The sequence below is a fragment of the Entamoeba dispar genome, genomic scaffold (assembly GCF_000209125.1).
Source record: "Entamoeba dispar SAW760 scf_1105229462535 genomic scaffold, whole genome shotgun sequence".
NCBI classification, from domain to species: Eukaryota; Evosea; order Mastigamoebida; family Endamoebidae; genus Entamoeba; species Entamoeba dispar.
The window spans coordinates 1-25,927 of record NW_001855241.1 but is presented as its reverse complement, the minus strand read 5'-3'; the positions used below and the strand labels follow the sequence as shown (position 1 = coordinate 25,927).

At 24.7% G+C, this 25,927-nt stretch overlaps 12 protein-coding genes across 12 annotated transcripts, besides 53 other annotated features; 7 read left to right on the top strand and 5 right to left on the bottom strand.

The window, feature by feature from the left end:
* The first annotated feature begins 4 nt into the window (after positions 1-4).
* Positions 5-836: a repeat region.
* A 37-nt stretch (positions 837-873) lies between these two features.
* Positions 874-943: a repeat region.
* Positions 944-1,104: 161 nt separating this feature from the next.
* Positions 1,105-1,214: a sequence feature (AT_rich).
* A 10-nt stretch (positions 1,215-1,224) lies between these two features.
* Positions 1,225-1,819: a repeat region.
* Positions 1,820-1,840: 21 nt separating this feature from the next.
* Positions 1,841-1,902: a sequence feature (AT_rich).
* Positions 1,903-1,913: 11 nt separating this feature from the next.
* Positions 1,914-2,540, bottom strand: EDI_228280 (uncharacterized protein; the record flags this gene model as incomplete). The annotated part of the gene is made up of 1 exon (XM_001739918.1): positions 1,914-2,540. One exon carries the CDS (start codon positions 2,538-2,540, stop codon positions 1,914-1,916), a length of 627 nt encoding a protein of 208 aa, XP_001739970.1.
* Positions 2,103-2,138: a sequence feature (AT_rich).
* Positions 2,531-2,629: a sequence feature (AT_rich).
* Positions 2,630-3,298: 669 nt separating this feature from the next.
* Positions 3,299-3,340: a sequence feature (AT_rich).
* An 8-nt stretch (positions 3,341-3,348) lies between these two features.
* Positions 3,349-3,529: a microsatellite.
* Positions 3,411-3,587: a microsatellite.
* A 536-nt stretch (positions 3,588-4,123) lies between these two features.
* Positions 4,124-4,182: a sequence feature (AT_rich).
* Positions 4,183-4,881: 699 nt separating this feature from the next.
* Positions 4,882-4,960: a sequence feature (AT_rich).
* A 270-nt stretch (positions 4,961-5,230) lies between these two features.
* Positions 5,231-5,253: a sequence feature (AT_rich).
* Positions 5,254-5,420: 167 nt separating this feature from the next.
* Positions 5,421-5,456: a sequence feature (AT_rich).
* Positions 5,457-6,364: 908 nt separating this feature from the next.
* Positions 6,365-6,387: a sequence feature (AT_rich).
* EDI_228260 (uncharacterized protein) lies at positions 6,373-6,750 on the bottom strand (the record flags this gene model as incomplete). The annotated part of the gene is made up of 1 exon (XM_001739917.1): positions 6,373-6,750. The coding sequence occupies one exon, from the start codon at positions 6,748-6,750 to the stop codon at positions 6,373-6,375; it is 378 nt and encodes a 125-aa protein (XP_001739969.1).
* Positions 6,751-6,796: 46 nt separating this feature from the next.
* Positions 6,797-6,884: a microsatellite.
* An 11-nt stretch (positions 6,885-6,895) lies between these two features.
* Positions 6,896-6,926: a sequence feature (AT_rich).
* Positions 6,927-7,194: 268 nt separating this feature from the next.
* Positions 7,195-7,229: a sequence feature (AT_rich).
* A 14-nt stretch (positions 7,230-7,243) lies between these two features.
* Positions 7,244-8,333, bottom strand: EDI_228250 (cyclin-dependent kinase C-1, putative; the record flags this gene model as incomplete). The annotated part of the gene is made up of 2 exons (XM_001739916.1): positions 7,244-7,337; positions 7,420-8,333. The coding sequence occupies 2 exons, from the start codon at positions 8,331-8,333 to the stop codon at positions 7,244-7,246; spliced, it is 1,008 nt and encodes a 335-aa protein (XP_001739968.1).
* Positions 7,340-7,464: a microsatellite.
* Positions 8,334-8,344: 11 nt separating the features above from the next.
* Positions 8,345-8,401: a microsatellite.
* Positions 8,360-8,520: a microsatellite.
* Positions 8,521-8,608: 88 nt separating this feature from the next.
* Positions 8,609-8,629: a sequence feature (AT_rich).
* Positions 8,630-8,782: 153 nt separating this feature from the next.
* Positions 8,783-8,849: a sequence feature (AT_rich).
* Positions 8,850-8,928: 79 nt separating this feature from the next.
* Positions 8,929-8,972: a sequence feature (AT_rich).
* Positions 8,973-9,190: 218 nt separating this feature from the next.
* Positions 9,191-9,313: a microsatellite.
* Positions 9,314-9,398: 85 nt separating this feature from the next.
* Positions 9,399-9,425: a sequence feature (AT_rich).
* An 84-nt stretch (positions 9,426-9,509) lies between these two features.
* Positions 9,510-9,532: a sequence feature (AT_rich).
* Positions 9,533-9,639: 107 nt separating this feature from the next.
* Positions 9,640-9,693: a sequence feature (AT_rich).
* Positions 9,694-9,885: 192 nt separating this feature from the next.
* Positions 9,886-9,914: a sequence feature (AT_rich).
* Positions 9,915-10,050: 136 nt separating this feature from the next.
* Positions 10,051-10,078: a sequence feature (AT_rich).
* Positions 10,079-10,545: 467 nt separating this feature from the next.
* Positions 10,546-10,630: a sequence feature (AT_rich).
* A 68-nt stretch (positions 10,631-10,698) lies between these two features.
* Positions 10,699-12,183, bottom strand: EDI_228240 (uncharacterized protein; the record flags this gene model as incomplete). Its single annotated transcript, XM_001739915.1, has 1 exon — positions 10,699-12,183. The coding sequence occupies one exon, from the start codon at positions 12,181-12,183 to the stop codon at positions 10,699-10,701; it is 1,485 nt and encodes a 494-aa protein (XP_001739967.1).
* A 269-nt stretch (positions 12,184-12,452) lies between these two features.
* Positions 12,453-12,538: a microsatellite.
* A 17-nt stretch (positions 12,539-12,555) lies between these two features.
* EDI_228230 (DNA-directed RNA polymerase II subunit RPB9, putative) lies at positions 12,556-12,969 on the top strand (the record flags this gene model as incomplete). Its single annotated transcript, XM_001739914.1, has 1 exon — positions 12,556-12,969. One exon carries the CDS (start codon positions 12,556-12,558, stop codon positions 12,967-12,969), a length of 414 nt encoding a protein of 137 aa, XP_001739966.1.
* Positions 12,970-13,034: 65 nt separating this feature from the next.
* Positions 13,035-13,086: a sequence feature (AT_rich).
* Positions 13,087-13,258: 172 nt separating this feature from the next.
* Positions 13,259-13,303: a sequence feature (AT_rich).
* A 36-nt stretch (positions 13,304-13,339) lies between these two features.
* Positions 13,340-13,380: a sequence feature (AT_rich).
* Positions 13,381-13,488: 108 nt separating this feature from the next.
* Positions 13,489-13,525: a sequence feature (AT_rich).
* A 417-nt stretch (positions 13,526-13,942) lies between these two features.
* Positions 13,943-13,989: a sequence feature (AT_rich).
* Positions 13,990-14,111: 122 nt separating this feature from the next.
* On the top strand, positions 14,112-15,083 carry EDI_228220 (uncharacterized protein; the record flags this gene model as incomplete). Its single annotated transcript, XM_001739913.1, has 1 exon — positions 14,112-15,083. The coding sequence occupies one exon, from the start codon at positions 14,112-14,114 to the stop codon at positions 15,081-15,083; it is 972 nt and encodes a 323-aa protein (XP_001739965.1).
* Positions 15,078-15,171: a sequence feature (AT_rich).
* Positions 15,172-15,257: 86 nt separating this feature from the next.
* On the bottom strand, positions 15,258-16,178 carry EDI_228210 (nucleolysin TIAR, putative; the record flags this gene model as incomplete). The annotated part of the gene is made up of 1 exon (XM_001739912.1): positions 15,258-16,178. One exon carries the CDS (start codon positions 16,176-16,178, stop codon positions 15,258-15,260), a length of 921 nt encoding a protein of 306 aa, XP_001739964.1.
* A 189-nt stretch (positions 16,179-16,367) lies between these two features.
* Positions 16,368-17,918, top strand: EDI_228200 (serine/threonine protein phosphatase, putative; the record flags this gene model as incomplete). The annotated part of the gene is made up of 1 exon (XM_001739911.1): positions 16,368-17,918. The coding sequence occupies one exon, from the start codon at positions 16,368-16,370 to the stop codon at positions 17,916-17,918; it is 1,551 nt and encodes a 516-aa protein (XP_001739963.1).
* Positions 17,919-18,497: 579 nt separating this feature from the next.
* Positions 18,498-18,552: a sequence feature (AT_rich).
* Positions 18,553-18,575: 23 nt separating this feature from the next.
* Positions 18,576-18,878, top strand: EDI_228190 (uncharacterized protein; the record flags this gene model as incomplete). Its single annotated transcript, XM_001739910.1, has 1 exon — positions 18,576-18,878. One exon carries the CDS (start codon positions 18,576-18,578, stop codon positions 18,876-18,878), a length of 303 nt encoding a protein of 100 aa, XP_001739962.1.
* Positions 18,874-18,990: a sequence feature (AT_rich).
* Positions 18,991-19,158: 168 nt separating this feature from the next.
* EDI_228180 (sphingosine-1-phosphate phosphohydrolase, putative) lies at positions 19,159-20,241 on the top strand (the record flags this gene model as incomplete). The annotated part of the gene is made up of 1 exon (XM_001739909.1): positions 19,159-20,241. One exon carries the CDS (start codon positions 19,159-19,161, stop codon positions 20,239-20,241), a length of 1,083 nt encoding a protein of 360 aa, XP_001739961.1.
* A 64-nt stretch (positions 20,242-20,305) lies between these two features.
* On the top strand, positions 20,306-20,609 carry EDI_228170 (uncharacterized protein; the record flags this gene model as incomplete). The annotated part of the gene is made up of 2 exons (XM_001739908.1): positions 20,306-20,344; positions 20,400-20,609. The coding sequence occupies 2 exons, from the start codon at positions 20,306-20,308 to the stop codon at positions 20,607-20,609; spliced, it is 249 nt and encodes an 82-aa protein (XP_001739960.1).
* Positions 20,610-20,670: 61 nt separating this feature from the next.
* Positions 20,671-20,692: a sequence feature (AT_rich).
* A 206-nt stretch (positions 20,693-20,898) lies between these two features.
* Positions 20,899-21,256: a repeat region.
* Positions 21,249-21,534: a repeat region.
* Positions 21,535-21,568: 34 nt separating this feature from the next.
* Positions 21,569-21,599: a sequence feature (AT_rich).
* A 710-nt stretch (positions 21,600-22,309) lies between these two features.
* Positions 22,310-22,369: a microsatellite.
* A 25-nt stretch (positions 22,370-22,394) lies between these two features.
* Positions 22,395-22,608: a sequence feature (AT_rich).
* Positions 22,609-23,026: 418 nt separating this feature from the next.
* Positions 23,027-23,054: a sequence feature (AT_rich).
* Positions 23,055-23,061: 7 nt separating this feature from the next.
* Positions 23,062-23,222: a microsatellite.
* A 164-nt stretch (positions 23,223-23,386) lies between these two features.
* Positions 23,387-23,415: a sequence feature (AT_rich).
* Positions 23,416-23,425: 10 nt separating this feature from the next.
* Positions 23,426-23,493: a sequence feature (AT_rich).
* A 111-nt stretch (positions 23,494-23,604) lies between these two features.
* On the top strand, positions 23,605-24,846 carry EDI_228160 (uncharacterized protein; the record flags this gene model as incomplete). Its single annotated transcript, XM_001739907.1, has 1 exon — positions 23,605-24,846. The coding sequence occupies one exon, from the start codon at positions 23,605-23,607 to the stop codon at positions 24,844-24,846; it is 1,242 nt and encodes a 413-aa protein (XP_001739959.1).
* Positions 24,847-24,851: 5 nt separating this feature from the next.
* Positions 24,852-24,887: a sequence feature (AT_rich).
* Positions 24,888-25,042: 155 nt separating this feature from the next.
* Positions 25,043-25,073: a sequence feature (AT_rich).
* Positions 25,074-25,773: 700 nt separating this feature from the next.
* Positions 25,774-25,842: a sequence feature (AT_rich).
* Positions 25,843-25,927: the final 85 nt, after the last annotated feature.

Genomic DNA, 25,927 nt, shown 5'->3' with positions numbered 1-25,927 from the left:
AAAGATATATTAAAATGAAAGTGAACTCCATCATAGAAGGGAAAGTAGAGTGTAACCCAATAATAAAAAACATTATCATAAAAAATAACTCTACTGATATTGATGATGAATATCTTAACTCTATCATCATTCAAGTTAAAGAAATGAAAATAGATAAATGTGTAAATATTAATTACTACTGGAAAAGGAAAGAATCAGATAAATTAATAAGAGAAATTAATAATAAATGGGTATGGTCAGGAGAATAGAAAATCTACAAGAAGATATGAAAATGATTTCAATGTGTATGTATTATTATCTCTAAAATAAATTTATAGGAGATAAAATTGATGAAATAAAAGAAATCCTAAGGAAAATAAATAGATTAGAAGATCTAAACAATGGAAATGGTACAGAATAAAATGCATCATGAGATTAAATGAACAAGATGCAGATGAAATTAAAATCAAAGCACAAGAAAGAATAAAGTACATAAAATATATGATGAGGATGATTAAAGAAAGAATTAAATTTAATAAGAATGAAAGGGTCAGAATCAGTACAAATAAAATCATGTTTGATTCTAATAACAAAATTAAAATAAAGAAGAAACACAAAATGAAATATACCCAATTAACGATATTACTTTAGAATATTGGAAATCGTTATATGAAACACAGGTGATATTAAATAAAGAACATTTGAAAATAAAACAAATCACATTGTGGAATGAAAGATACAGGAATTATAATAATGTCATCATCACAATGGATGATTTAAATTTAAGCCTGATGAAAATAAGTATTGGAAAGCACCAGGTACTGACATTATATATGGGTATTATTGGAAAAGAATATAACTAAATACTCAGTAGAGATGTTAGATAACAATGATGATGGGTTAGTCTCTGCAGAATAAGGAACAATAGAAGATAGCTCTATTAAAATTAAATTACTTTTTTTATTTTTTATCATTATTTTATTCTTTATTTTGTATTAGTATGTTGCAATGCCATAAGTATATTAATTGCTGAGGTTCGTGGTCTAATGATAACCACATAATATTATTATATGAATGATAATTTGTAAAAACTAAATGATTTATATTTGCTCAGAAAGGAAAGACAAAAAATAATTATTTGTTTTATAAATAACTCATTTTTTAGAAATTTTTTATAACTAAATTTAATAAAAATAAATATTATTTATCATATAATATTTTTAAAAACTAAAAAACCATAAGTAAATAAAAAGTAGTTAATTAAGTATTAATAGAACTTGTGTCTATTGTTCCTTGCTCAGGGGAGACTAATCCCGTCCCTTCGCCTAAAAGTGTTTGTTCTTCAACTATTAGCTTATTCTTTGCTTTTAGTTGTTGAACGGTGAGAATTTTCTTTTCTCATTTTTAGTGTGGAATAGAGTATTTTAAACATCCCTTACTTAGATATTCATTATTAAATTTCTTTTTAATTTCTATGGGTTTAAATTTCTTCTTCTTTATTTTCTTATTTTAAGGAGAGCATATAATTACTACTGTATTGCTTTGGGCTAATATTCTTTTAGCCTCATCCACTTGACCCTTTTCTTTTGATAATCTTTCTTATATTATCAAATAATACTTGTATTCTAACAAGTAATAATAACATCTTTATAAATACCCATTCGTTTATTGTCAATGATATTCTGTCATTGTACATAATAAACACTGCTATTCTTGCAGTACCGGGTAAGATGTTTTTCTAACCAAACGCAACGCCATAACCAGTCCATAACTGGGGGAATCGAAGGATGGAAATATTTTAGGGTTCTGTGTGGTGTCTCTGACGTGCTACCTTCAAATCCCAAAACTAAAAAACCATAAGTATAATTTAAAAATAAAAATGAAAAATAGTTAATTACATACTTATTTAAAGAATAAAAAATTGATAGAAACAATTAAGGAACATCAATAAAATTAATTGAATTTTTAGATAATATTGAATGAATAACAGAATTATTTTGTTTTAGGATACATTCTTTTTTTTGAACACTTGTTAATTGGGATAAAAATGTACTGACTTGCTCACCTATAATAGCTATATTTTTTTTATTAAATAGAAGAACTGTTTTATAATAAACTTCTTCAATAAAATCAATTTTATTTCTATTAAATTTATTTTTCATTTTACTTGTAATGAAAATAAATCCAAAATCAGTTGCAATGTCGATTAATAACTCAAATAAAACAACCATTTTTTCTTCTTCTAAACGATGTTTAATATTTTTTTCTGTTGACTTTTTAATATTGGTTTGATTTAAATACCACTGACATCGTTCTATTAGAAATGGTTCAACATCAAAATTTTCTTGATTAAAATGAAGTGTCTTAACTCTAAATATTTGTTGGGTTTGACTTGATTTCTTTCTTGGTCTTTGAAATGTTAAAGAACAAAATTTATTTAGTATTCCCATAAGAAAACATAATTGAACAGAACGTTTGTTTTTATTCTTTCTAGAGTCTAGTGTATGTTTTTCTTTCTTAGACATTATTCTATCTTCAAGACAAAGTTCTCTTTTAATCATTTTATTTTTATTAATTTCATTTAATAAATAGTTAGATTATATGTTAAAAAAAAAAGAATTATTATGAAATTCAAATATTCTATATTTATCTTCATTTATTCATTCTTTTAATCTTCTATGTATTCTAAAGTAAAATAAGTTTGTTTGTTTTTGTTCTATGGAAGTACTAAAACCTCTTCAAGTAAAAATTTAATTTAAATTCTTTCCTACTTTTCATAACTTCGCATTATTTTTAATTGATTTGTTTTAACAATCTTCTAATAACAAGTTGTTTATAATGTTAATGCTTTTGATGTGATTCTTTTATTCTTTCTTTTTTTTCTCCATGACTCAAGAATAGTTTTTTTAAAAAAAAGCCTTATTTTATATTAAGAATATTCTTCATATTTAATAAAAAAACTGCATCAGACCAAAATCAATAAATTATTTTTTAGCTTTTAGTTACATCTTATTCAATGATTTTCATTTCAATTAGTCCATTTGGACTACTAATTTTTCTTATCAATTCAAACGCAACTTTTTTTTCGAAAAATTATCTTTACTTTTTAACAGTCATCGAACTTTCTATTTTCTGCTCAAAATACTTGTTCTTATATCCAATACAAAATAATCATAAAAATAGTCTATTAAACATTCCACTCAGTGTATTCAATATGTTATAGTTCTGTTTGACATGTTTTTTCTGGTGTTAGTTGATGAATAGACTAATTTCTTCAATTAGTTTCCTTCTAATAACAGGAATTTGGCGTTAATCGTTGAATTAAATAATCAATTAAAGAAAATAAACATTAAATAAAAATGAATTAAGTTTTATTAGACTTGGCTATATTTCATTTTCATCACTTAACTTTCTTATATTTCCCTTAAGTATTCTGTTATTGTTTATACCTCTATTTCTTTCTTGTTTGTCTTACACATATCTATTCTCTTTTTATTTTTCTTATTTCTTTATTTCTTTCAGTTTATTTTTCATTTCATTTTTTCTTATTGCACAACTATTCTCATTATTTGTGTTCTTTCTTCCATTATTATTATCATTATTATTTTATTTTAATGATTTTTGGTTTTGATTGTACCAATTCATTCCTCTTTATTTTCATTCATCATCTCTTCCTTATCGTCTTATATTTTGATATCTTCTTCACTTGCCTTGTTTATTTTCATAACAGTGTTGATTAAACACTCTACTTGAATTATATAGTTGTAATCATAACAAATTACTTCTTTTCACTATAAATTAGTTTAATTAAGAATGTATTCCAGGAGATGAACAATACAATAATTATTCATGAAAGAGTTATGATTGTCATATCATTGATTATATCATTTAATATTTATTCTTGTAAAATTGTGTTTAGATGATTTTCATAGTATTTCTGTAATATTCGAAAAAATTAAACTTTAAAAGAACACAAAAAAATTAGTTAAAATTTTCATAACTGAAGAAGAATTTCTTTATTTGCTTTTTGACCTCGATTCTACGCATTTTAAATGACAGAGTCATTAATCCATTTTCTTCTGTAAATGGAGTTAATTCAATGTAAATATTTTTAAAAATCCATAAGGTTTTCCTCTTTGAGCTCTAATAAATATATCAAGATAATTAATGATAATATTTTTTGATTCTTTTTATTTATTAATTCGGTTATTCCTTCTTTTTTCATCCTTTTTTCATTCCTTATATTACTTTACTTTAAAGAACTTCAACAAATAGCTCCACTTCCGGAACCAAAGTCCAAGCAATATATGAATCAGTACTTTTTTTATAAACAAAGAATTGTTGAATAATTGGGCAAGATGTATATATTCATTCTAAAGGTTATGCATTAATATATTCTCCTTGTGTTTTTTTTAACATTTTTTTTCTATCAATAGTACTTAATATTCCATCTTCGTTAATTCATCCAATACCTCCAGTTTTAAACTAACCATTATTAATAAATGTTTCTGAAGTACTTTTTCATCTTTAAATTATCCTTTAAATAAATATCACCTTTTATCTTAATTTCTCCTATTGAGGATTATTAAATATATACAATAATTCTGGAACATCAGAGAGTTTAAAAGATGCTCCTGGACATGGAAGTCCCATTGGCATAATTGTTAGACCTTGAAGACTAGGAGTTGCTTCAATATATCAACCAAATGTTTCAGTTGAACTGTACCCATCACATATAATACAATCAAAACACATTCATGTCTATTCATATACTTCAGATGATTGATGTACTTCTATTATAAATTAACTGAATTCTTCTTTCAAGAAAAGATTTAATAGTATTTAAAATGTAACTATCTCCATCAAACATATTTTTGTATTGTCCTAATAACTCAATCTTTCATTTAATATATAATAAATAAACCATTAAATAATATATACTTTTGTTTTATTTGAGATTTAAAAATATTATATAATTTTTGTAAGACTCTTGGTACTACTATTAGAAAAAATAAGGATGTTTTCTTTACTTCATCATCAAAATACATTATTATAGATATCCACCAGTAAACATGAAACTATTATCTATCTATTATTCATAAACATGTACTAATGGTAAGTAAGAAATAAAATTTGTTCTATTGTCATATATTCTGAATAAAAAGAGCTAAGAAACAAAAACAATAAATTGCATTAGTAATTATATAATACGCATAAGTAGTGCCTTTAGGTATTCCTTATGCATCTGAAGTAAAAAATATTAAATATTATTAACATTAGGTAATGTTGGATTAATTAGATGAGGATTCTCCATATTCAATGATTTCATTCAAATAAAATTGTATAGAAGAATCTTCATAGAATTAAAACAATTGCAAACAAAATTATGTCCTTCTTTTCTCTTTTATTTTTGATATTAATTCTCCTAAACACAAATGTACTTATATTATTTAATACTAATAATATTAATAATTATTCTATTGTTAAAACAGCGTGTAATGGTAAAATAGTTATTCCATATCTGTATAAGTATATTTTGTAAGAAGTCATCCCACCTATTTTAGAAAAAAATAACTATAATATCACCTTTCTTCATTCTGATAAGTTATACTAACTCATTTCCAATAAAATTTAATTTAGATAAATACTTTGATTATTGTAAGTTAATGTAATCTCCAGTAGGTTTTTGTTCAATACTTTTCTTTCGATAAGAAAGACAATTATATAATTATCAGTAAAATGGTTAGAAAATATTCTCTAATCTAATCTCATCTTTTTATCTTTTTTATTAGACAAATCCAACAAACTTCATTTATTCGTAATGTATATCTATTCTCAAATAATTCGTATAATGTTTTAGAGATTATAAAAAACGGTTAAAGTGAGAATTTATATTCCAAAATTGTTCCTAACATTCTACATAAATATGGTTTTATATGACTAAATAGTGAAGCTAATTCTTTAAAATCTGGAAAGACCATACCTGGTGGTTGAATATCGTTCTTTAGGTAAAATGCTATATTGACTATTAAAAAAGCCCAATAAATCGTTCTTGCTACCTTTAAAGATATTTCAAATTTATGTTTTTAACCTCCTTAGAAAATTCTTTTTTTTGTTATTTGAATTTTTCTTTTTGTTATTCCATAAACTTGTTGAAAGGACTTAAATAAACACAACAGAATGTCTGTTTAAGTGTCTGAAAATGTCTGAAAAGAAAGGAGTTACTACAGACAAAGTTTATTTTTTTTAACTAAAAGAGAAATGAAAACGTCATTACTAAGTACACGAGAATAAAGATAGTCATAAAAAAGGATGATTAAGATATTTTTGATTAGAACAGAGTAAATAAAAAAGAAGACAAATAAATAAAAGTTGTAAACAAATGATTTATTATTAAAAAATAATTATGAATAATGCCATAAACCATACAGCAAAAGCTTCACAGTTGTGAAGACAAATAATAGATGAGTTGTCACTAATTTTTTCTCCTAGAATTTTGACTATTTGTTGTTGTTCAGAAGATTGAATCTCATCAGACCTTGAGAAGGTTGTGATTTTAAATCTTTTAAACTCAAAGTCATTTGACGTTTCTAAACGAGTCATTAAACTAATCCATTCTTCTTCTTCGTTTTGATAAAGACAAAAATGAGTATCAGCTTGTAATGTAGCAATAAATAATAATACAGCACAAAATATTAATGTCTTTTTTCTTAGTGTTGAACTTATTAGTTTTTCCCTAACAAAGTTTTCAGCAACTTGAATAGTTAACATGGTTGCACTAAGATTTTATTTTTTGAGTTAAATAAGATTTTAAATGTTTTCTTTTTTATGGATTTTTTTTTTCACCTATTCATTTCATTACTCTTCCTCATTTTTTGGAATTTTTTTCTCTACTTTTTTCTTTTAAAAAGTATAGTTATTTTACTATAATTTTATTATTAATTTTTCAGTTCTTCTGATTGTGGTAAAATGAGAAATATACAATACATCCTAAATTTCCCGAAAATTTACATTTATTTTTTGAGTCATTTTGAAATTAGTTCAAAAAAGATAAAAATAGAGTATTCATCGATGATTTAAATAAATCAAAAAAGAACATTTACAATTTTAAATAGATGAACAAAAAATTTCAGATTTCGAAAATAATTCTTAAAATAAAAATAGAATGGGAACAATTTTTTCAAAGTTTTTATTTTAGTTTTTATAAAAGGAGAGATTATAAGAAATAAATAATATTATTATAATATAAAGAAAAACGAAGGGTTTATACAAATTGAATTAAAGGTGGTGAGTCAATAGGAGTTGCAGGGGACATAGAGATAATATGAGTTTCTAATGTACTTTGGAATTTAACCATTCTAAAAAAGAATTAATAAAAGAAAAAAATATCAAATAAGAAATTAAAAAATAACAAATAAAAAGAAAAAGAAGAACACAAACTGCCAAGGAAAGAAGGGGAAAGGATAAGAAGTAAAGAAAGAAGAATGTAAAGCTTTATCAGCTGAAAATCTTTCTAAAGGATTAACGTTTAATAAATTTTGAAGTAAAATAGATAAATTTTGATTACATTGACACTGATTAAGAAAATCATTTAATCTATTTGGATAAAATTGATTTGGCATTAAATTTTTCCAAAATTTATATTGAGAAGCAATGTTAGGATTTGGAGAACCACAAATCGAATAAATTTGTGATAATGTTTCAGCTTCTGTTGTTGCTTGAAATGGTGGACGTTTAATAAAACATTCAAAAATAATACAACCAATACTCCACATATCAATTTCAGAACCATATAATGTACAACCTAATAATAATTCAGGAGGTCTATAATTTAAAGTAATAACATTATAATTACATTCTCTATAAGTAATTGGTCTTGCTAATCCAAAATCAGCTATCTTTAAATATCCTTCATTATTTATTAATAAATTACTTGGTTTTAAATCTCTATGAACAATTCCTATTGAATGTAAATAACGTATTCCAATAAGTAATTGTTTCATATATCCTTTTAACTGTCCAACAGATAATAGTGATGTTGTAGAAGTTGAATATAATAAACTTTGTAAATCATGGGGCATATATTCAAAAATTAAAAAAATATTTCCTTCTCCTTTACAATATTTTTCACTTGTGGTAACTCCATATAATCGAACTATATTTTGATGTTTTAATTGTTGTAATATTTTTAATTCTCTCGCTGTTGTTTGTGCAAATCCACAATTTTCTCGAAATTCTTTCATTTCTTTCAACGCAACTACTTCACCAGTTTTATTATTTTTTCCATAATATACTGTTGAATATGTACCACTTCCAAGTTCAAATTGAATATCAAAATCTTTAATATTCATCATTTCTCCCCTCCTTTTTGATTATTTAGTTATTTTTTATTATTTTATTATTCTTTTTATTTTCTTTTTTTAAACTATAATTTATAATAAAAATATTATTATTTATATTATTTAATTTTTTTTAGTTTATTTATAAGTGGGTCATTTTCTTTAACTCATTCTATGTTATCTTTTCTTCATCATTTATTTTTAATAATTTTTTACTTAACGATACTGAGTAAGTAAAACCATCACTAAATGTATTGAAATTCTTCAGTGTTGTCACAGTAATCTCTAACTTTATTTATATTATTTTTTAACAAGGAAAGAAGAAGTAATTATAACAATAAAATACCTAAAGAAAATAAATCACTTTTATTTGAGTATCTTTAAAGGTCTAGTATTTCTGGTGCAGCAAAAGTTGGTGTTCCAACTAAATGATCCATTTCATTAGTAGTTTTAATAACCATTCCAAAATTACATAATTTAATTTCAATAAAATTTTCATTTTATTTACTTGAAAATTTGTTAATTTAATATCTATCTCTATGAATAATATCAAAAGTAGAATAAGATAATAACATACAGAAACTATCTGTATGAAAATACTTTGTATTTCTTTATAATTTAATTTTCTTTTTTTTTCTGTTATTAATATAATATGTAGGCAGGTTGATATGACTCTAATAATAAATATCCTTTATTAAATTGATATACAATCTATAACTTTTAATTATATTTGGATGAGTACAAATTTTTAATATCCTTTCTTCTTTTAATAAATCATTTATTTATTCTCCACTTTCCTTTCTTTTATTACTTCTATTTCATTATTTTTTTATTTAAACATCTTACTATAACTCCACGACTCCCTCTTCTTATTATTTCTTTTTCTTTATACTCTTTTATATTAAGTTCTTTCATTTTATTAACTCTTTTAATTTCTTTTGGTTTATATTTTCCTTTTAATATGTCTTCAATTCTTTTTAATTTTAGTTTCTTTTGAGTTTTTTCAAGATCATTTTCATTTAAATCTTTCATTTCTTTATCATCGGTATAATATTTTTCAGTTTTTTCTTTTTAATTCAGTATTAAAAAATAATAAAATATTATTATGGGAATTAATTGAAGTGAATGAAATAGTAATTTTTCAGTAAGAATCAAATCAAGAATATTCTAAATTTTTATCAAACAAAGAAGATAAATTATAAATTATTATTATTGAGTAAATACCATTTACTTGATTTAAATGAATATAAAATTCTCTTTGAGATATTTTAGTAGTTAAATAATAATTCCATAAATTTATAAGTGAAAGTAAACTTGGAAGAATATAAAGATTATTTATATTTTTTATCTTAATTAATTTCATAAATGTAATTTTCAGTAATGAATTAAATATTTCAGAATCATTTTTACACTTTTATAACTCATTTAAAATAATACTTCATTTTATTTACTTGATATTATCAAATAAAATATCTATTAACATTTATCTTTTTTCATATTGGCTCGTTGTTGCAATTAAGACTATTCTCACTTTTAAATATTGCCATCATTTTATCCCTCAATTTTCATTTTTTTATAAATATTTTTTGTTATTTTGTTATGAGGTTTTAAAGTATTTTAAGCTCTGATTAAACACTAATCATCCTTTCCATCCCTAACTACTAATATCAACAAATTTTAAAGAAATATTACTCTTTAATATAAATAGCCACAATCCTCACACTGTACAAACAAATAATATTATTAAATAATAAATTTTACTATATCCAACAATTTACAAAAGAATAATGGATTGAGTGGATTTTTGTGATTCAAAAAGAAAATTAATAAACTCTTAAATGTGTAGTGTTCTTCTTATAATGAACAACATTCATTATGACTATATCCCAATGAACAAATCGTTAAAAAGAATCCATATCACTAAAAGAAATTGTCAAATGAAAGAAAATCCTTGTAAACAAAGTCAATTATCAGAAGAGTGGTCATGCAGTTCTAATGAAGAAGAAAATATTCTTTTTGTTAAGAGAGCATCAATAGTTTATACAAAAGAAAAAATTATTTATCATTTTATGCAATTTGGTACTATTCTTAGTGCCTCATTTAAAAGGGTGTCAAGTATTTCATTACAAGGGTATTTACTTTTTGATAATCAAGTATCTCTTTTAAATGCATTATCTTCTCATATTCCACAAGGAATAATCATCTCAAAAGGTATGTAAATTCCATGTTTTAATTAATAAATTTATTTTTTTGTTATTTATTTTGTTATTGTATTTAAATAATAATTTAATAAAAATCAAATGTATTAAAAAGAAGCCGAATATAATAAATTGAAAAGATTGTTTTATAAAATAAAACACACAACTTTGTTCAATGACCTTTAATAACTAACAAGTATTGAATCACCAACACAACACGTACTTGATAATTCTGTTGAGTTTCCTTTAACACATATTAAAGTATCAAATTCAGTATATGATATTGATTCTAATCCAAATTCTTCAAGTTCTTGTTGTTGTGTTTCTTTTATTGTATGAATTTCACCTAATTTATCAAGTAGTTCAATAACTTTTTCATCATTTTCATCATCTTTTATTATTATGTTAATTGTTGGTATTTTAAATGGTTTTTTAATAAATTTATGTGGTAGTTGAGTGTTAAACTTTTCCATTGGAGTAATGTGATGACAATTATCATTTAAAGAAATATCACGAGTTGGTCGTGTTACACTTTTGTTATTTATTTGTATATTATTATTTTCTATTTTAACTTGATTAACAGTCTTATTTGATGGTGATACACTAATCAAAGTAGAAGTATTTGAAGAGGTAGACTGTGATATAGCTGTTGAATTACTTAATGGTGGTGGTGCTGCAAGAGTAATATTTACTTTATTCATAGAAGGTGGTGGTGCTGCAATAGTAACACTTGGCTTATTCATAGAAGGTGGTGGTGCTGCAATTGAAACAGTAGGCTTAGTAAATGAAGGTGGTGGTGGCGCTGCAATAAGAACTGCTCCTTTTGAAGAAGGAGGCATCGGAGCAGTTACAATATGAACATTTGAACGAGGTGAAACTGGTGGTGGAGAAGCTACATTAATTGATGGAGAAGAGTCAGAAGGAGGAGTACTGGCATTGATTTGTGAAAGGCTACTAATGGATCCAATACTTTTTGGAGATGCACAAGAATTTGGTGATGAAGCAGCCATTGTACTTGACATAATTAGTTGTGTTTTAGAAATTGTTGGTGGTATTGGAGCAGCATACGTTTGTTGTGTTGAACCAACTTTAATTTTTGATGGTGGTGGTTGTGCAAATGACATACAATTACCTGTGTCCTTTGGAGAATATTGTAGTTCATCCATAATACTTGAAGGCATACCTATTGATGGTGAAAATGATTTAGCAGTTGCTGTTTGTTGGACTAAATGTTTTACAGGACGTGGGGCTGCTCTGGATGGTGCAACACAAGTATGTTCAGGTGGATCTTCATGAGAGGAATGACGTCCATTTGTTAATGCTGTTTGAGAAATACCACGAGGAGATATTAATGAACTAGATTCACTACCTTTTTCTAAAGAAGAATTAAATAAACCATTTTCAGACCTAGGAGTACTAGCTGTTGATTTACATGGAGAATTTCCAGAGTTTGGAGAAAGTAAATCACCTGCTGCAGATGTTGGTTTTCTTTTGACTGATGGTCTATCGTCTATAACTAATGTCACGTCATCATCAAAAACATCTTTTGAGGTTGGTGGCAATTGATGAATATGTTTTTTTTTCGGTATAGGAGCTGCTTTGTTTGGTCGACGAGGTTGAGGTGCTAAGTGGAGTGGTTTTGGTGGTAAGGGTGCTGGTGTACTCATTGATTGTATTAAATTAATAACAAAGAATTTTGAGTTCTCCTCAAACAATAAAAAATACTTTTTCATATCTTTTTTCTCAAAAGATTATTTTTCGTTCTTGTTACCTTTTCGTTTATTTCAATCTAATCAACTCAGTTAGTTTACTTTTCTTTATTTTATCTTTCTCTACTTTTGTTTCTTTTTAGTGCAACTTTGACAAACTATGTCTTTTTTCTTCTTCAAAGTTTCAAATAAACTTTTTCTGGATTATTTACCACCATTTTATAAATAACAAAAAAAAATAATATATTAAAAACAAAATAAAAAAACATATATTTTTATAAAAAAGAAAAACAAAAAGTAAATATACTAAAATTTTTCATTATTTGTTGAATGGCAGCGATTAATGCAGTTAAACCTCATTTTTGTCCCGACTGTCATCAAATAATGCTTCCAAGAAGTTGTGGAGACGATTTATATTTTGTGTGCAGAAGACCAAATTGTGGACATTTTGAAAAAGCTGAAGACCCAACAAGTTTCTGTGTATATATCAAAAACTTTAGTGAAACAAAGGCAACAACAGTTGCCGCAGATGTGAGTAAAGACCCAACATATCCCAAAACAACAAAACTTTGCCCTCACTGTGGCCAACAACACGACGCTGTGTATTATTATTCTGCACATTGGAATTACAACTGTTCATTACAAATTAATTATCAGTGTACTAATTGTATGTATAGTTGGGCTGAAGGAGGAATTCCTTTCGATAAAAAGGAGAAGAGAGAAGAAGGCTCGGAAAATAATTGAGAAGATATAATCTTCTTTCTCTATATAACTTTGATTATCTTATCTAATCAAAAGTAAGTTTTTTCTTTTTTTTTCTTATAATTTTTTATTGTTATAAATTATAATAAAAAAAATTTACTGTTACTCATTACAGAAAAGTATTTTTATAAATTCTTTTCTTTTTGTCCTTTTCAAAAAAAAAAAATATTATTTCAAATTGATTGGTCAATTCAAAAAAGAATTACCAATATTTAAAATAAGTTTATATTCCTTAGTAGTTATCTAATTAACAATTAGAATTTCAAATATGTTTTAATAATAAAATAACAACTAAATAATTGTTTAATAAAAATAACTAGGATTATAGAAGGAGTTAATAATTCTACTTTTCATTTTTAATATTTTATTCTTAATTTCTAATAAAAAATAAATCTTCCTTAACGTTTTTGATTTAACTTCTGATTTAACACTGGTTTTTATGCTTTTATTCCATGAAGAATCTTAAAAAACTAATCAAATTGTTAAAATAATACATTCTGCAATAAAAAAATTATTTTTATTTAATTTATAAATTTTTCTTTAAAGAAGTTATTGTAATTAAAGTTTCGTTGTTACCTTTTGTTTTATTTTATTATTTTCATTAACTACAAACTTATAACTACTTTCTGGTTTTGTTTTCTTTTTTTTTATTATGAATTATAAATCTTTTCCATTCATTACTTCATATTTGTCTAGTCTAACCCCAAATTTCTTTTTAAAAATTTCATAAATACTTTATTTTATGAGTACCATAGTATGAAACTTTCATCTTATTAAGAAATCAGAATGAACATGCAATGAATTATTGTACACAATACAAGAAAAGAAAACAATTCTATATTTATAAATATCTTTGGTAATATTTATTTATCTCTTTGATTGTATATTATAAAAAAATGGTTTTCTAATTTTTTCGACACTTATAAACAAGGAAATAGAAACATTCGTTCAAATCTTATTTTTTCTTAAAAAATAGATAATACTATTTAATTTTTTTAATTTCTGTTTAAAGAATGATATAGAAATAACATGAAAAAAGGAATTAAATTGTTTCATACGAAAAATACAGAATAAAAAATAATATCTTATTAGGTCAGCAAGAACTTTGAAATGTAGTACCTGTAATGGGAAGTTCGAGTAGTAAAAGATTTGATCCATCGTTACCACGAAGTGGAAGTCTTTCTCCAAAACCAGGTTCAAGAAAAATAAAAAAATTACCAAAAATTTCTAAAGAAGTAAGACCACAGAATAGTCCAAGTGTTGAGTATGATATAGAGCCAACAAATTTATTTAAACCTGAACAACTTAATGAACTAATAGACTTATCTGAAGAAATTGATAGAACACAATCTTGTCATCTTCCAAATAAACAAAAACAATCTCCACCTTCATTAATAACTAAAATGAATAAAAGGAACAGTATCTCACCTTATCCATTTAACTCTTGTAATCACCAAATTGACAAATATCCTAAACCACAAAAGGTATGTTATTCTGCAAGAGTATCACCATACTTACCTTCTCCAAAATTAATGAATCCTCAAAATAAAACTGAACCACCATTAACCCCATTAGAACCAAGGGAGGTTTCTATTTTTGAAAAGCTAGAATTTCTTAAAAAATATACACATCATAAGAAGATGGAAATAATTTATAATAGTGATATTGATGGATTTGAAACTAGAGCATTAAATAGTAAAATCAGATACCAATCAAATTTGGTATTTATTGTTATTACAAATAATGAACAATTTGGTTTTTATACTTCTGATATTGTTAATGCAATAAATAATGAAACTACTCAAATCACTTCTAATGAAATGTTTTTATTTGTTTTAAATGGAAAAGGTGCTTATCCATTTAAATTAGAACGCAAAGATACACTAAGAAGTTTTACTGTTTATTCAGACAAAGAAAACTATTTTCTTTTTACTTGTTTTTGTGCATTTTGGGTTACATCAGATGGACAACTTAGAATTCATCAACTTTTAAAAGACCGTTACGTTCTACCCCAAAAAATGATTAATCCAATTACTGATAGAAATAATTCTGAAAGAGGTTATTGTAAAAAAGTTATTGTAATCAAAATGAATTAAACTAATAATTTATTTTCATTTTTTTTATATTTTTTAATATAATAATTTTTTAATAATTTCTAAATACATGAATTTCTTTTTTTTTTTTCTCTAAAATTGTTGTTTGTAAATAAAAATGAAGAGAGAAATTAACTATTGATACAATCAATCATTTGAATTTTAAGATAATTAAACTCAATGACTTTCTCTTCCCCAACTACAACGTAGTGTTGATCCATTTATTATTTTTCCATTACACATTAGAATAGCAGAAGTTGCTGATTCATGTTTTGAAAATTTAATAAATGCATATCCTTTATCTTTATTTAATCTAACTTCTTCTATTGACCCATATTCAGCCAATAATTGTTTTAAGTCATCAGATTCTACATTTTTTGGAATATTACCAATATACACAGTACAATTTTGAATACTCGTTTCATTATTAATTTCATCATAACTACGTTTTGGTTGTTCTGTTTTACTTGCTATGTTTGATGTAACCCAATTCACTTTAATATTTCTTCCTTCTAACTTTTCTCCATTCATCATTTGCATTGCAGTTTCTGCATCTTCTTTTCTAATAAAAGTAACAAAACCATACCCTTTAGACTTCCCTGTTTGTGTAAATTTTAATACTCGTGCATCTGTTACTCGACCAAATTTTTGAAATGTTTTATAAAGCAGATCATCATTTACTTCTGGTTGAAGACCTCCAACAAAGATTTTATAACTCCCTTGATTTTCTTGTTGTGCTGTATATGACCAATTAACTTTTAATTCTCTTCCATAAACAACTCTTCCATCCATATTATCTTTTGCAAATCTAGCAGTTGTGGAATCAACAAATTCCACAAATCCATAACCAGCGTGTGTCCCAGATTTATCTCGCATTATTTTACAAGATACAACATGTCCAACAATAGAAAAAATTCTTCCTAATAATATTTCATCTACACTCTCATGAATTCCAGATACATGAACAGATTTTGAGTTAGCATTTATTGGTATTGGAGGTTCAGTTGTTTCAGTTGGGTTTTGTTGAGGTGGTCGTTGTTGATAAAGTTGTGGGACTCTCGGTGGATATTGGTATCTTGAATCATATTGCCTTGTCATCTTAAGATAGAAATCTTTTATTTTTTTGAAGATTTTTTTTCCTTTTTTATCTTTTTATCTCATTCAACTTTTAGTTTTGTCCTTCTACATCAACTGTATTAAACCAAAAAAAAGTTTGTGTTGAGGAACTCTATTACAAACGAAAAGAGAAAAATGTTTAAATAAAGTTAGTAAAAGAAATTTTGTGAAATGGAGAGAAAAACAAGTCTTCAATTACACAATTTTGATGGAGAAAATTGTACACTAGTTAATTATGCAGTTACTACTATCAGAGGCTGGTTTGTTGAGTTAGCTCATCCATTTCCATTATGTCTTATTTCTAGAAAAGAACCAGTCACATGCACTGTTTTTAAAATATATTACAATAAAGAAATGTTTAAACTCGTATGTTGTCCTTTGTTTGTTGGTTTTTTCTCAAGAAATATATGTCTTAGTATTAACACATTTTTGATGTTCTCTAAATACCTTGATGACACTCCTACAATGCAAACATCAAAAAAATATTATTTTGATAAAAACTGTTTTGAATTTAACTCAAATCTTATCAATATTCAACAAGGAAGATATAGCAAGTTCATATTTAATGAAGAAGATAATGCTATTTATCCTATAGAAATTACAGACACACTTGATGAATCCATTAAAATAGCTTCTTATGTTCTTCATTCATTGAGACATAACTTTAGACCTCGTCATGGTTATAAGTATGGGTATGGAGAAGAATCTCATCAATGGAAAAATGGTACCTGTTTATTAACTCCAATGATTGTAAGAAGATTATTAGATGCAGCAAAAAATGTATTACAAAAAGATAATAATGTTGTCCGTATTCAACCACCATGCTATGTTGTTGGAGATTTGCATGGAAATTATCGTGACGTTTCAGCTCTGTGTCAATTGTTTAGGTTGCTTCCAGCTACGTCAATTTGTACTTGCAAGTATTTGTTTCTTGGTGATTATGTTGATAGGGGAACACATCAAATAGAAGTAATTTGTTTATTGTTGGCATTAAAAATTATTGCACCAGACACAGTATATCTTTTAAGAGGAAATCATGAAGGAAGTCGAGTTAATGGATCTACACAAGTATATGGTAGAATGTCTTTTCTTGCTCAGTGTTACAACACATTTCAAAAGAAAGATGGGTATTCATTATGGAATCAATTCAACATTATTTTCCAATACCTTCCTTTCTGTGGGGTTATTGATAATAAACTCTTCTGTGTTCATGGGGGAATAGCTAGAGAGTTATGTTCAGAAACATTAAATGCACTTGAAATTATAGATTCATTCCAAAGGCCATGTAGTTGTGAAGACCCACTAATTAGTGAGTTGTTATGGTGTGACCCTGCTGACTCAAGCGAAGTGTTTATGTTAAATAAAAAAGGTGATGATGTTGGGTTTGGACCAAATAAACGAGGAAAAGGAACTTACATTTTTGGAGCTGATGCTATAGAAAAGTTTTTAAAAAATTCTGGTTGTCGTTATATTATTCGAGCTCACCAATCTGAAGAAATGGGGATAGGTTTACGACAAAAAGCGCGTGTTGTAACTGTATTTAGTTCTAGTCATTATTGTGGATTAAAAAATTGTGCTGCTGGGTTATTAATCAACAATGGACTAATGACTGCTATAATTATTTCAGGGAAAGATTATGTCCGAGAAAAAAAGGAACCACTCTCGGTTTGGTCGAACAGTGAATCAGAATCAATATCTGATTTTGTTCTATCACCAACTTAAATCTATTTGTTCTTATCTTTTAACCAAACAAAACATTTATTTTTGACTTCTTTGTAATAAAAAAAAACTTCTTTTTTTTTATAATAATGTTTTTCAGTAATTAGAGTGATTGCTATAGAATAAATGTTATTAATTGTATTGTTCTTAATTGTTGTATTATCTTATCCATTTTCAAGAATAAATTAAAAATATCTCTTTTGGTATTTGTATAAGAGAAAATAATAACCACTAATTAATTTCAAGTCTTAATTTAAAAAGTAAAATTTAAGATGGACAAAATTATGAAAAATAAGTTTTTCATCTTTTTCTTTTAAGAAACAACAAATCAAATAAAGATGAAATTATTCACTCGATTTACATTTATCCTAAAACTCATTTAAATCTCATAAAATATCATTCTAAACGAATGACATTACTTTTTGTCCTTTTCTTTAGGAATTTGAGGTCTTCAAAGTAGAAAGGTTTAAGTAATTTTAATGTATATTGTAACAACCACAAATGTTGTTTGTAAATTATATTTATTTTAAAGTGTAGATAATCTTTTCTAAACTTAAGTATTGAAGTAATACCAACTAAAACTATTAAAATAATATATAATTTAATTTCTTCTTTTATTTTCTTATGAAAAAAATTACCATTTTGTGAAACAATACAAAAATGACCACACCAAATAAGACAATTGATGATTCACTTGACAATAGCATTTCTATGTCTAATCAAACAGCTGAAATTGCTATAGATATTCTTCAGAATATGCGTAAAGCAAATGACTCATTGCGTCAGGCTTCAGTAAAAATACAAAGTATGGAAGATAAATTAGATATTAGTGATGCCTCTCTTCAACGTGCTATGTGTCGAAAAAAAGTAAATATTATATTTTATACAGTGCTTATCATTGGATTTCTAGTACTTGGCATCTATGCTGCTTGTAAATTTTATTTTAAAGTTGTGCAACTATAATAAAATAACTCTTTATTATTAACCTATTTTTTGAATTAATTAAAAACTTAAAAAACAAAAAAGAAAAAACAATTTTTTATGAAAAATTGTTATTAAGAATGAATTTTTTATTGAACCAAATTTTTTCCTCTTTATTCTGTTCAATTTGCTGTTGTGTGACTTAATGGTTGGATCTTCTGCTGCTGAATAGTACATCCCAAAATTCCTATATTTTCCAATAAAAATGAAGTATTTTTTTGTCAAAAAAATCTATTTAATGAAAGAACTTAGAAAATGTATAATGATAATTGCTTTTACTAAATTACGTAATTTCCTATATCGAACAGTTACTAAATCAATGCCTGGAGTTCAGAAGTTACAAAAGAAAAAGAATAAATTTTTAGATTTATTTTTTTATGTAATGACTCATTTAGCGGGAGTAGGTGTATATATTGCTTTTGTACCAACTGCGTGGTGGTTGCACCCATCAGAAGATTCGATTTATTTAAGTAATGCATTAATATTATTAATTGCTATTACTACATATATTGGAAATTTTATGAAAAATTTATTTGCTTGTCCAAGACCTTCAGGGGTATGGCAACCATTAAAAGAGTTAGATTTTGGTTTACCATCAACTCATACAATGAACGCAGTAGCAAATGGGATATTTTTAATAATGTATCTTAAACCAGTATGGTGGGTATGTATTTTAATAAGTATTTATGTAATTATAGTGGCTCTTAGTAGAATTTATATGGGGGTTCATTCACCAGCAGATGTAATTGTTGGAGCATTATTTGGATTTGTTTCAATTGGATTTTATATTGTATTTCCAGATATTCCTCGAGAATGGTATTTTATTCCGTTCTTTTTCTTTATACAAGTTATTTTACTTTCCTTACACTCATTATGTTTTTCTCAATACACTCCATGTTATTGGAGATCAGTTGTAGGTTTTGGATTTGTTTTTATGAATTATGTTATGGAAGTATTTGAAAGACATAAAGTAGTTAAAAACATGCCACCATATTCGTGTACAATTCATTACCCATTCTTATTATTAAAAGCGTTTTGTATTGGTTTTGTAATATCAGGTACTGGATATTTTATACATCTTGGATTATATAGTCTTTTTATTAAATGTCATAAGTTATTAGATTGGTATAGTTCTAATGCTAATAAAATACGTTTTTATTGTCATCACGACCCATTAGAATTTACCCCAGAAATGAATCATCAAAGAATGATTTATGCTGTAGAATTTTTCTCGTATTATATTGGAGGGTTTATTCTAGCAGCACTTTGTAAAGTGATATCACCAGTAGTAATCCAGTATTATCTTCCTGATTTGTTTAACATGGCCATTTGTAACAACTTATAATAATACTTTTGGTTTCTTTTGGTTTTTGTTTTGATTCAGTCTCATCTCAAAATATCAGTAGATAATGCATATAGCATTATGGATGATTCCTGTTGGTCTTCTAGTTTGACTTTCAGTTATTTCTTTAAATATTTAATACACTTTATTGATATTAATAGGTTTTAATGTTAATCATTACTATACTTGTTTCTTGTATTTTTTATGTTTGTAGTGATGAAGATGAAAATATTCCAAAAAAGTCAGTAAAACAACAAGTTGAAATCAAAAATGTAGGATTCCATATTGATCCAAATGAAAAAGTTAATATAGATACAATCTCTCATCGTTTTGCTTCTCTTTCTTTAAATCCTAAAGATAAAGATGATTGATATATCAAATGTCTTAAATAAAATTTAAGGGTTTATATCATTTTTCTTTCTTCATAAAACCTTTTTTTATTAAAATTATTTTTGAGTCATTTTAAGATATTTCAAATAGAAAAAGTTAAAAATACAATTAAAAAAAGAAAAGTATTGAAGAATTTTGTGGTAATGTTTTTGTTTTGTTTAATAGTAATTAGTGCATTATATTTCAACAACTATATAATTCAGTTGTATTGGTTTTTGTCAGGAATGGTTTAAAATTTTCAAAAAAAGCAATATTAATATAAAACAATAATCTTTTTTTAATTATTTTTATTTTTGTAAATGGAATTTAATTCTTCATTTTATGTTTTTTGTTTTTAATTTATTCATTAATTTATTCCTTTAATTTCATGACGGATTTCATTCTGTACGTCCCTTGATTAGGTCTTCTAATCTATTTATTTTCTTAAGGAATTCTTTTACTTCATCAAATTTTATAAATTTGTTCTGGGGATAGATGTACATATATAATAAAATCATTTTTATATCACATCACAGATCCATTCTAGTTTCTGACTATCTCGATTATTTATTTCTCTTATTAATTCATCAGTTTGTTTTCTCTTCTAGTAGTAATTGATGTTTGTGTATTTATCTGCCTTCATTTCTTTTATTGTCAATATTCTATGATTCTTATTGATGTTATTTTTATCATCGTTATATTTATTCATAGGTCTCTTATCACTTTTTCCTTAATTTTTCGTTTTTTAATTTATTTTCATTGCATTTTCATATGTTTATTATTATGCTTTTTATTGCTGTTGGACACCATTCTCATCTAGTCACTGAATAATTTTATACTAATCACTTTTCATTATAAAATTTAATTGTATTATTTAATAGCAATGATAATATAACTTTATATATTCTTTGTATTGAAAAAGAGTCTTGAATTTTAATAATAAAAGAAGAAAGGTATAATCTTAAAAATATTTTAAATTAAAACTAAAATAAGAATAGAAAATATAGTAAGAAACAATAAAGAGTGAATGAAAAATAGGATATAATGAAATAATGATTTTATTAATGTAGAGATGAGATCTAGAAGATTTCAGGAAATATGGAACGATTTCATTTCAGTTGAATTTCATTAAATCATTATTCAATTTATTTCATAGTATTGAAACATTTCATATTTATAATGAAAGATGAGATATTTGATGATGAAAGATTATTTAAAGGAATAATATGGTATATGTAGGTGTTCAATATATTTACAAGAGAAACAAGAAGGAAATATATGTAAAAACATCAAGTATATATGAAGATAGAAATAAGTATTAAAATAAAATACTAATAGAAGTTAAATCACTTAGAGATGAATGTTTCAATATATGTTCAACATTAACATTAATTGTTAAACCAACATCAGTTAATAAAATAAGAAATTGTTTTTTTATGAATGATCAAGATTATTATCAATTAACATACTAACAAGAATCAGTAAAATAAAAGATGTTTCTTTATGTGTACATCAATAAAGTCAGTTATTAATCCAATAAGTGTTATATCATTTGGGTATTGAAGTTTTTATAAATGGTAAATGAAAGAGAGTTAAGAAAGAATAAGAGAATACAACAAAAAACTTTTTATGAAATGGAATGAACGAAACAATAAAATATAAATATAGCACACATGAAAGTAGTAAGTATAACAATTAACCATTATATTTTATAATCTTATTTTTATTTTTTTTATTCATACTTAAATTCTTATTATTTATTAGTTTAATCTAATAACAAATTGTTCATATTTTAATTAATAGTATTCATTATTTATTAATCATCTTTTATTTTTCAATTCATTGTATTATAAATAATTTGTAGTGAGTATTATAATAGTATTATAATACTTATCTTTTTTTTGAAGTAAAAATTAAAAGTATATTTTATGATTATTGAATTAAATAAACATTCATTATTTTCTATTTTATTATATACTTTAATAATTACAAAATTTATTTGATTTGATGTTATTGTTTTATTCATTTGCTTAACTCACATAACTTTATTTTTAATAGCTTCCCTTCATTAAATTATAATCATTTTATTTTCTAAATAACGAACTAATTATTAGTTCATAATAAAAATAATTTTTTCCAAACAAGTTCTATGTTCGCATTGATATTTATTTCATTTTTTTATTTACAATGATATAACTTCTTTCATTCTGTCATTCTTAAAAGATGTTATATTACTATTTTTATATCAGGAAATTGCTAAACTGGTTAATATTTTATTTTCGATCTAATTCCTGTAATGATAATATAATTGTACTTTTTTCAGTTTATTAATTTTAATGGTAGTTAAAATCATTAATTCTGATCTTATGTAGGTTCTTTTTTGATTAATTCTCTTTATATTTTCTTGTATTTAACTTTGTTTAATATAAATAAAAATTTGATTTAATCCAAATTTAAAATAACAAAAAATAATAACAAATATGTATTAAAATTGATTTAAAAAAAATAATAAGATAGAAATAATTTAATTTATAATAAATTTTTATCTAAATAAACCTTAATTATAGAACTTTCAAAAAAATAAATTAGAAACTATAATAAAATGTAAATAATATTTGTATTGTTTTAAAGAGATATCTTTCATTTTAGTTCTAATCATAATACATATCTGAGATAATCTGTATAGTTTGTTGTTAACTGGTACTACTTTTTAATTGGTATTATTTCATTTATTCAAAGAAATCCTTCTAATACAAACAAGTTAATCTGGACTTTCGTCTTTATTAAAGTTATAATTATTAAAATATTGGGAGTTTACAATAAATTAATTTATAAATTTTTTTATTTGTTTAAAAAACATTATTATTAAAAAAAATAAGAAAAAAAGATCTACGAAGAATTTGGAAATTAGAAGAAGCTAAAAACATAAAAAAGATGTTCTTTGAACTTCTTTGGTCAAATGAAGAAAAAAAAAGAAATCTGAATTCATATATCTTAATGACTTGTTTGATACTTTTATTGTTAACTATTGTACTTTCTCAATCTGAGAAGACAAGCTGTGTTTCTCCTTATTACTTTTCACCATTATCAAGTGTCGAGAGTTCAATAACACTAACCCCTGAACAGTTTAGTTTACAAACTATAAATTGTAATGGTCAAACGCAAGGAAATGGATTATGGATTGATATTGCTAATCACTATGATTTTACTCTTACTTTTCAAATCCTTGCCTCTGAAGATATCACAATGCAATATTATGCTGATTGTTCATCTGTATGTCAAGCTGATAATAAAGAAACTTTTCTTGTTCTTACTGGAGGACATCATCAACTAGTTTATGTTTCTTTTAATACTCCATATAATACTATTTTCTTTTATCCTATTTCACAAGGTACAGTAAACAATCCAATTGAGGTAAGTGATCCATTTCCAAAATCAATAGATACTACTCTATCAATAAAAGATGAGAATGGTATTTATCGATCTTTAGTGCTTTTAACTGTTAAAGAACATTGGAAATATGGAATTAATATTACTTCAACATTACCTATTACAACTCAAATTCAAAGTTCTTCCATTTCTTTTAATAAAACATTCACTGGTCAATATATTGAATTTGATAGCGAACAAGATAATACACAATTCCTTATTTCGTTCATTAGTCCATCTATTACAGTTATTAAAGTTACGTTTAATCAAACATTCTTCCTTCCTACTTCAATTAAAGAAATTAATATATGTCCTTATATTAGATATGAAACTGTTCCATCTTCATCACTTCCTGGTTCAACTGAAATTTTTGGTTATAACTACCAAATTAATCCTCTACCAAATCATCAATATTTTATTGACTTGTGTTCTTCTTCAGACACTAACATTACTTTTGATTTCTTATCTTCTTATTACAAAATTAAATCTATGCCATGTATTTCTTCAAATGGACTTAAGTACAGTTTTAATACTTCAGAGTCTGTTAATCCATTTTTATTTAGAATAGGTTTTACTTCAGTAAGTCCAAATGCTCGTACATTTGTTCTTCAAGTACATAATCAAAAATTAGATAGCTCATCATCGTCATCAAAAATAATACTTACTGTAGTTATTACTTCTATTTTACTTGTTCTTTTATGCCTTATTATTGTTACTATTATCTGTGTTTTATGCTTAATAAAAAAGAAATCAAAATATGCCTCAATCGGAGAAGAGGAAGAAGTATATCCAACAATTATTACTGCTTAATTCACTATTTTTTATTATTAATAATGTTATTTAATAATAATGAAACTATTCCTTTAGAAAATTAAGATATGAAAGATGATTATAAGATTTATCTCTTAAAATGAAACAAGATTTAACAAAAGAAATACTACAAAATCTCATCTTCAAAAAAAGTACTTGAAAAGTTTTATACATTAATCACAATAAAATGAAAAGGTATTATTTTTATTATTATATAAGAATTAAAAGAAAAAGAATTTACAAATGAAAAGAAGTCATTATTCTCATAAAGTTTTATTAGATAAAGCGAATTTTTCTATCAAAAAAGAACAACAAAGAAATGAATCTCTTAACTATTTTGATGTAATACAAAAAACTTTAAAAGAAATTGCCTTCGAATCTCTGAAAAGGAGGAAAAAAGCAGAAAAAAAAATGAATAGACGAATTCCATGATAACACTATAACCAGACCATTTTATGTTTACCCCTATTTCTTGTTGGTATTGATAGTAGTCGTCAAGTATTTCTAATCATTTTTCTTTTTTCAAGAATACTATTTTTTTTTGAAATATTGTTGTTATTTTCAGTTATTTATTGTTTTTTTCTCCATTCTCTCATTTTCCTAAAGATTTCATTAAAGGAATTTTATTTAAGGATTTAAAATAATTTGAAAAGAGTACGTGTATAGTTTGCCTAACATAAACACTTTTTTGTACATCAGAAACCATTCTTCTTTATTTATTAATCAATGGCAAATCACTTGTTTATTCACAATTCTATAATAACAGTAATAACTAAATTTAGTTAAGGTCAGAAATAATATAGTTAATATAAGTTCAAATATCAACACAAAGTAATGTTTATATCATTGACTTTCTGTTATAAAAACACCAACGAGACTTGTGAAATAAACTGTTATTTTCATAAAAAAGAATTTGGTTGAAACGAGTATTTTAAATAAAATATTAATTAATAATTCTAAAAATATAATACATAGTTTAAATATATTTTTAAATAAGAACCTTAGCAAACTAGGATTTTTGTTTTTAGTCTATCTATAATTTAGATTATTACTCTTCTTAAACGTTCATCATACTTAAATT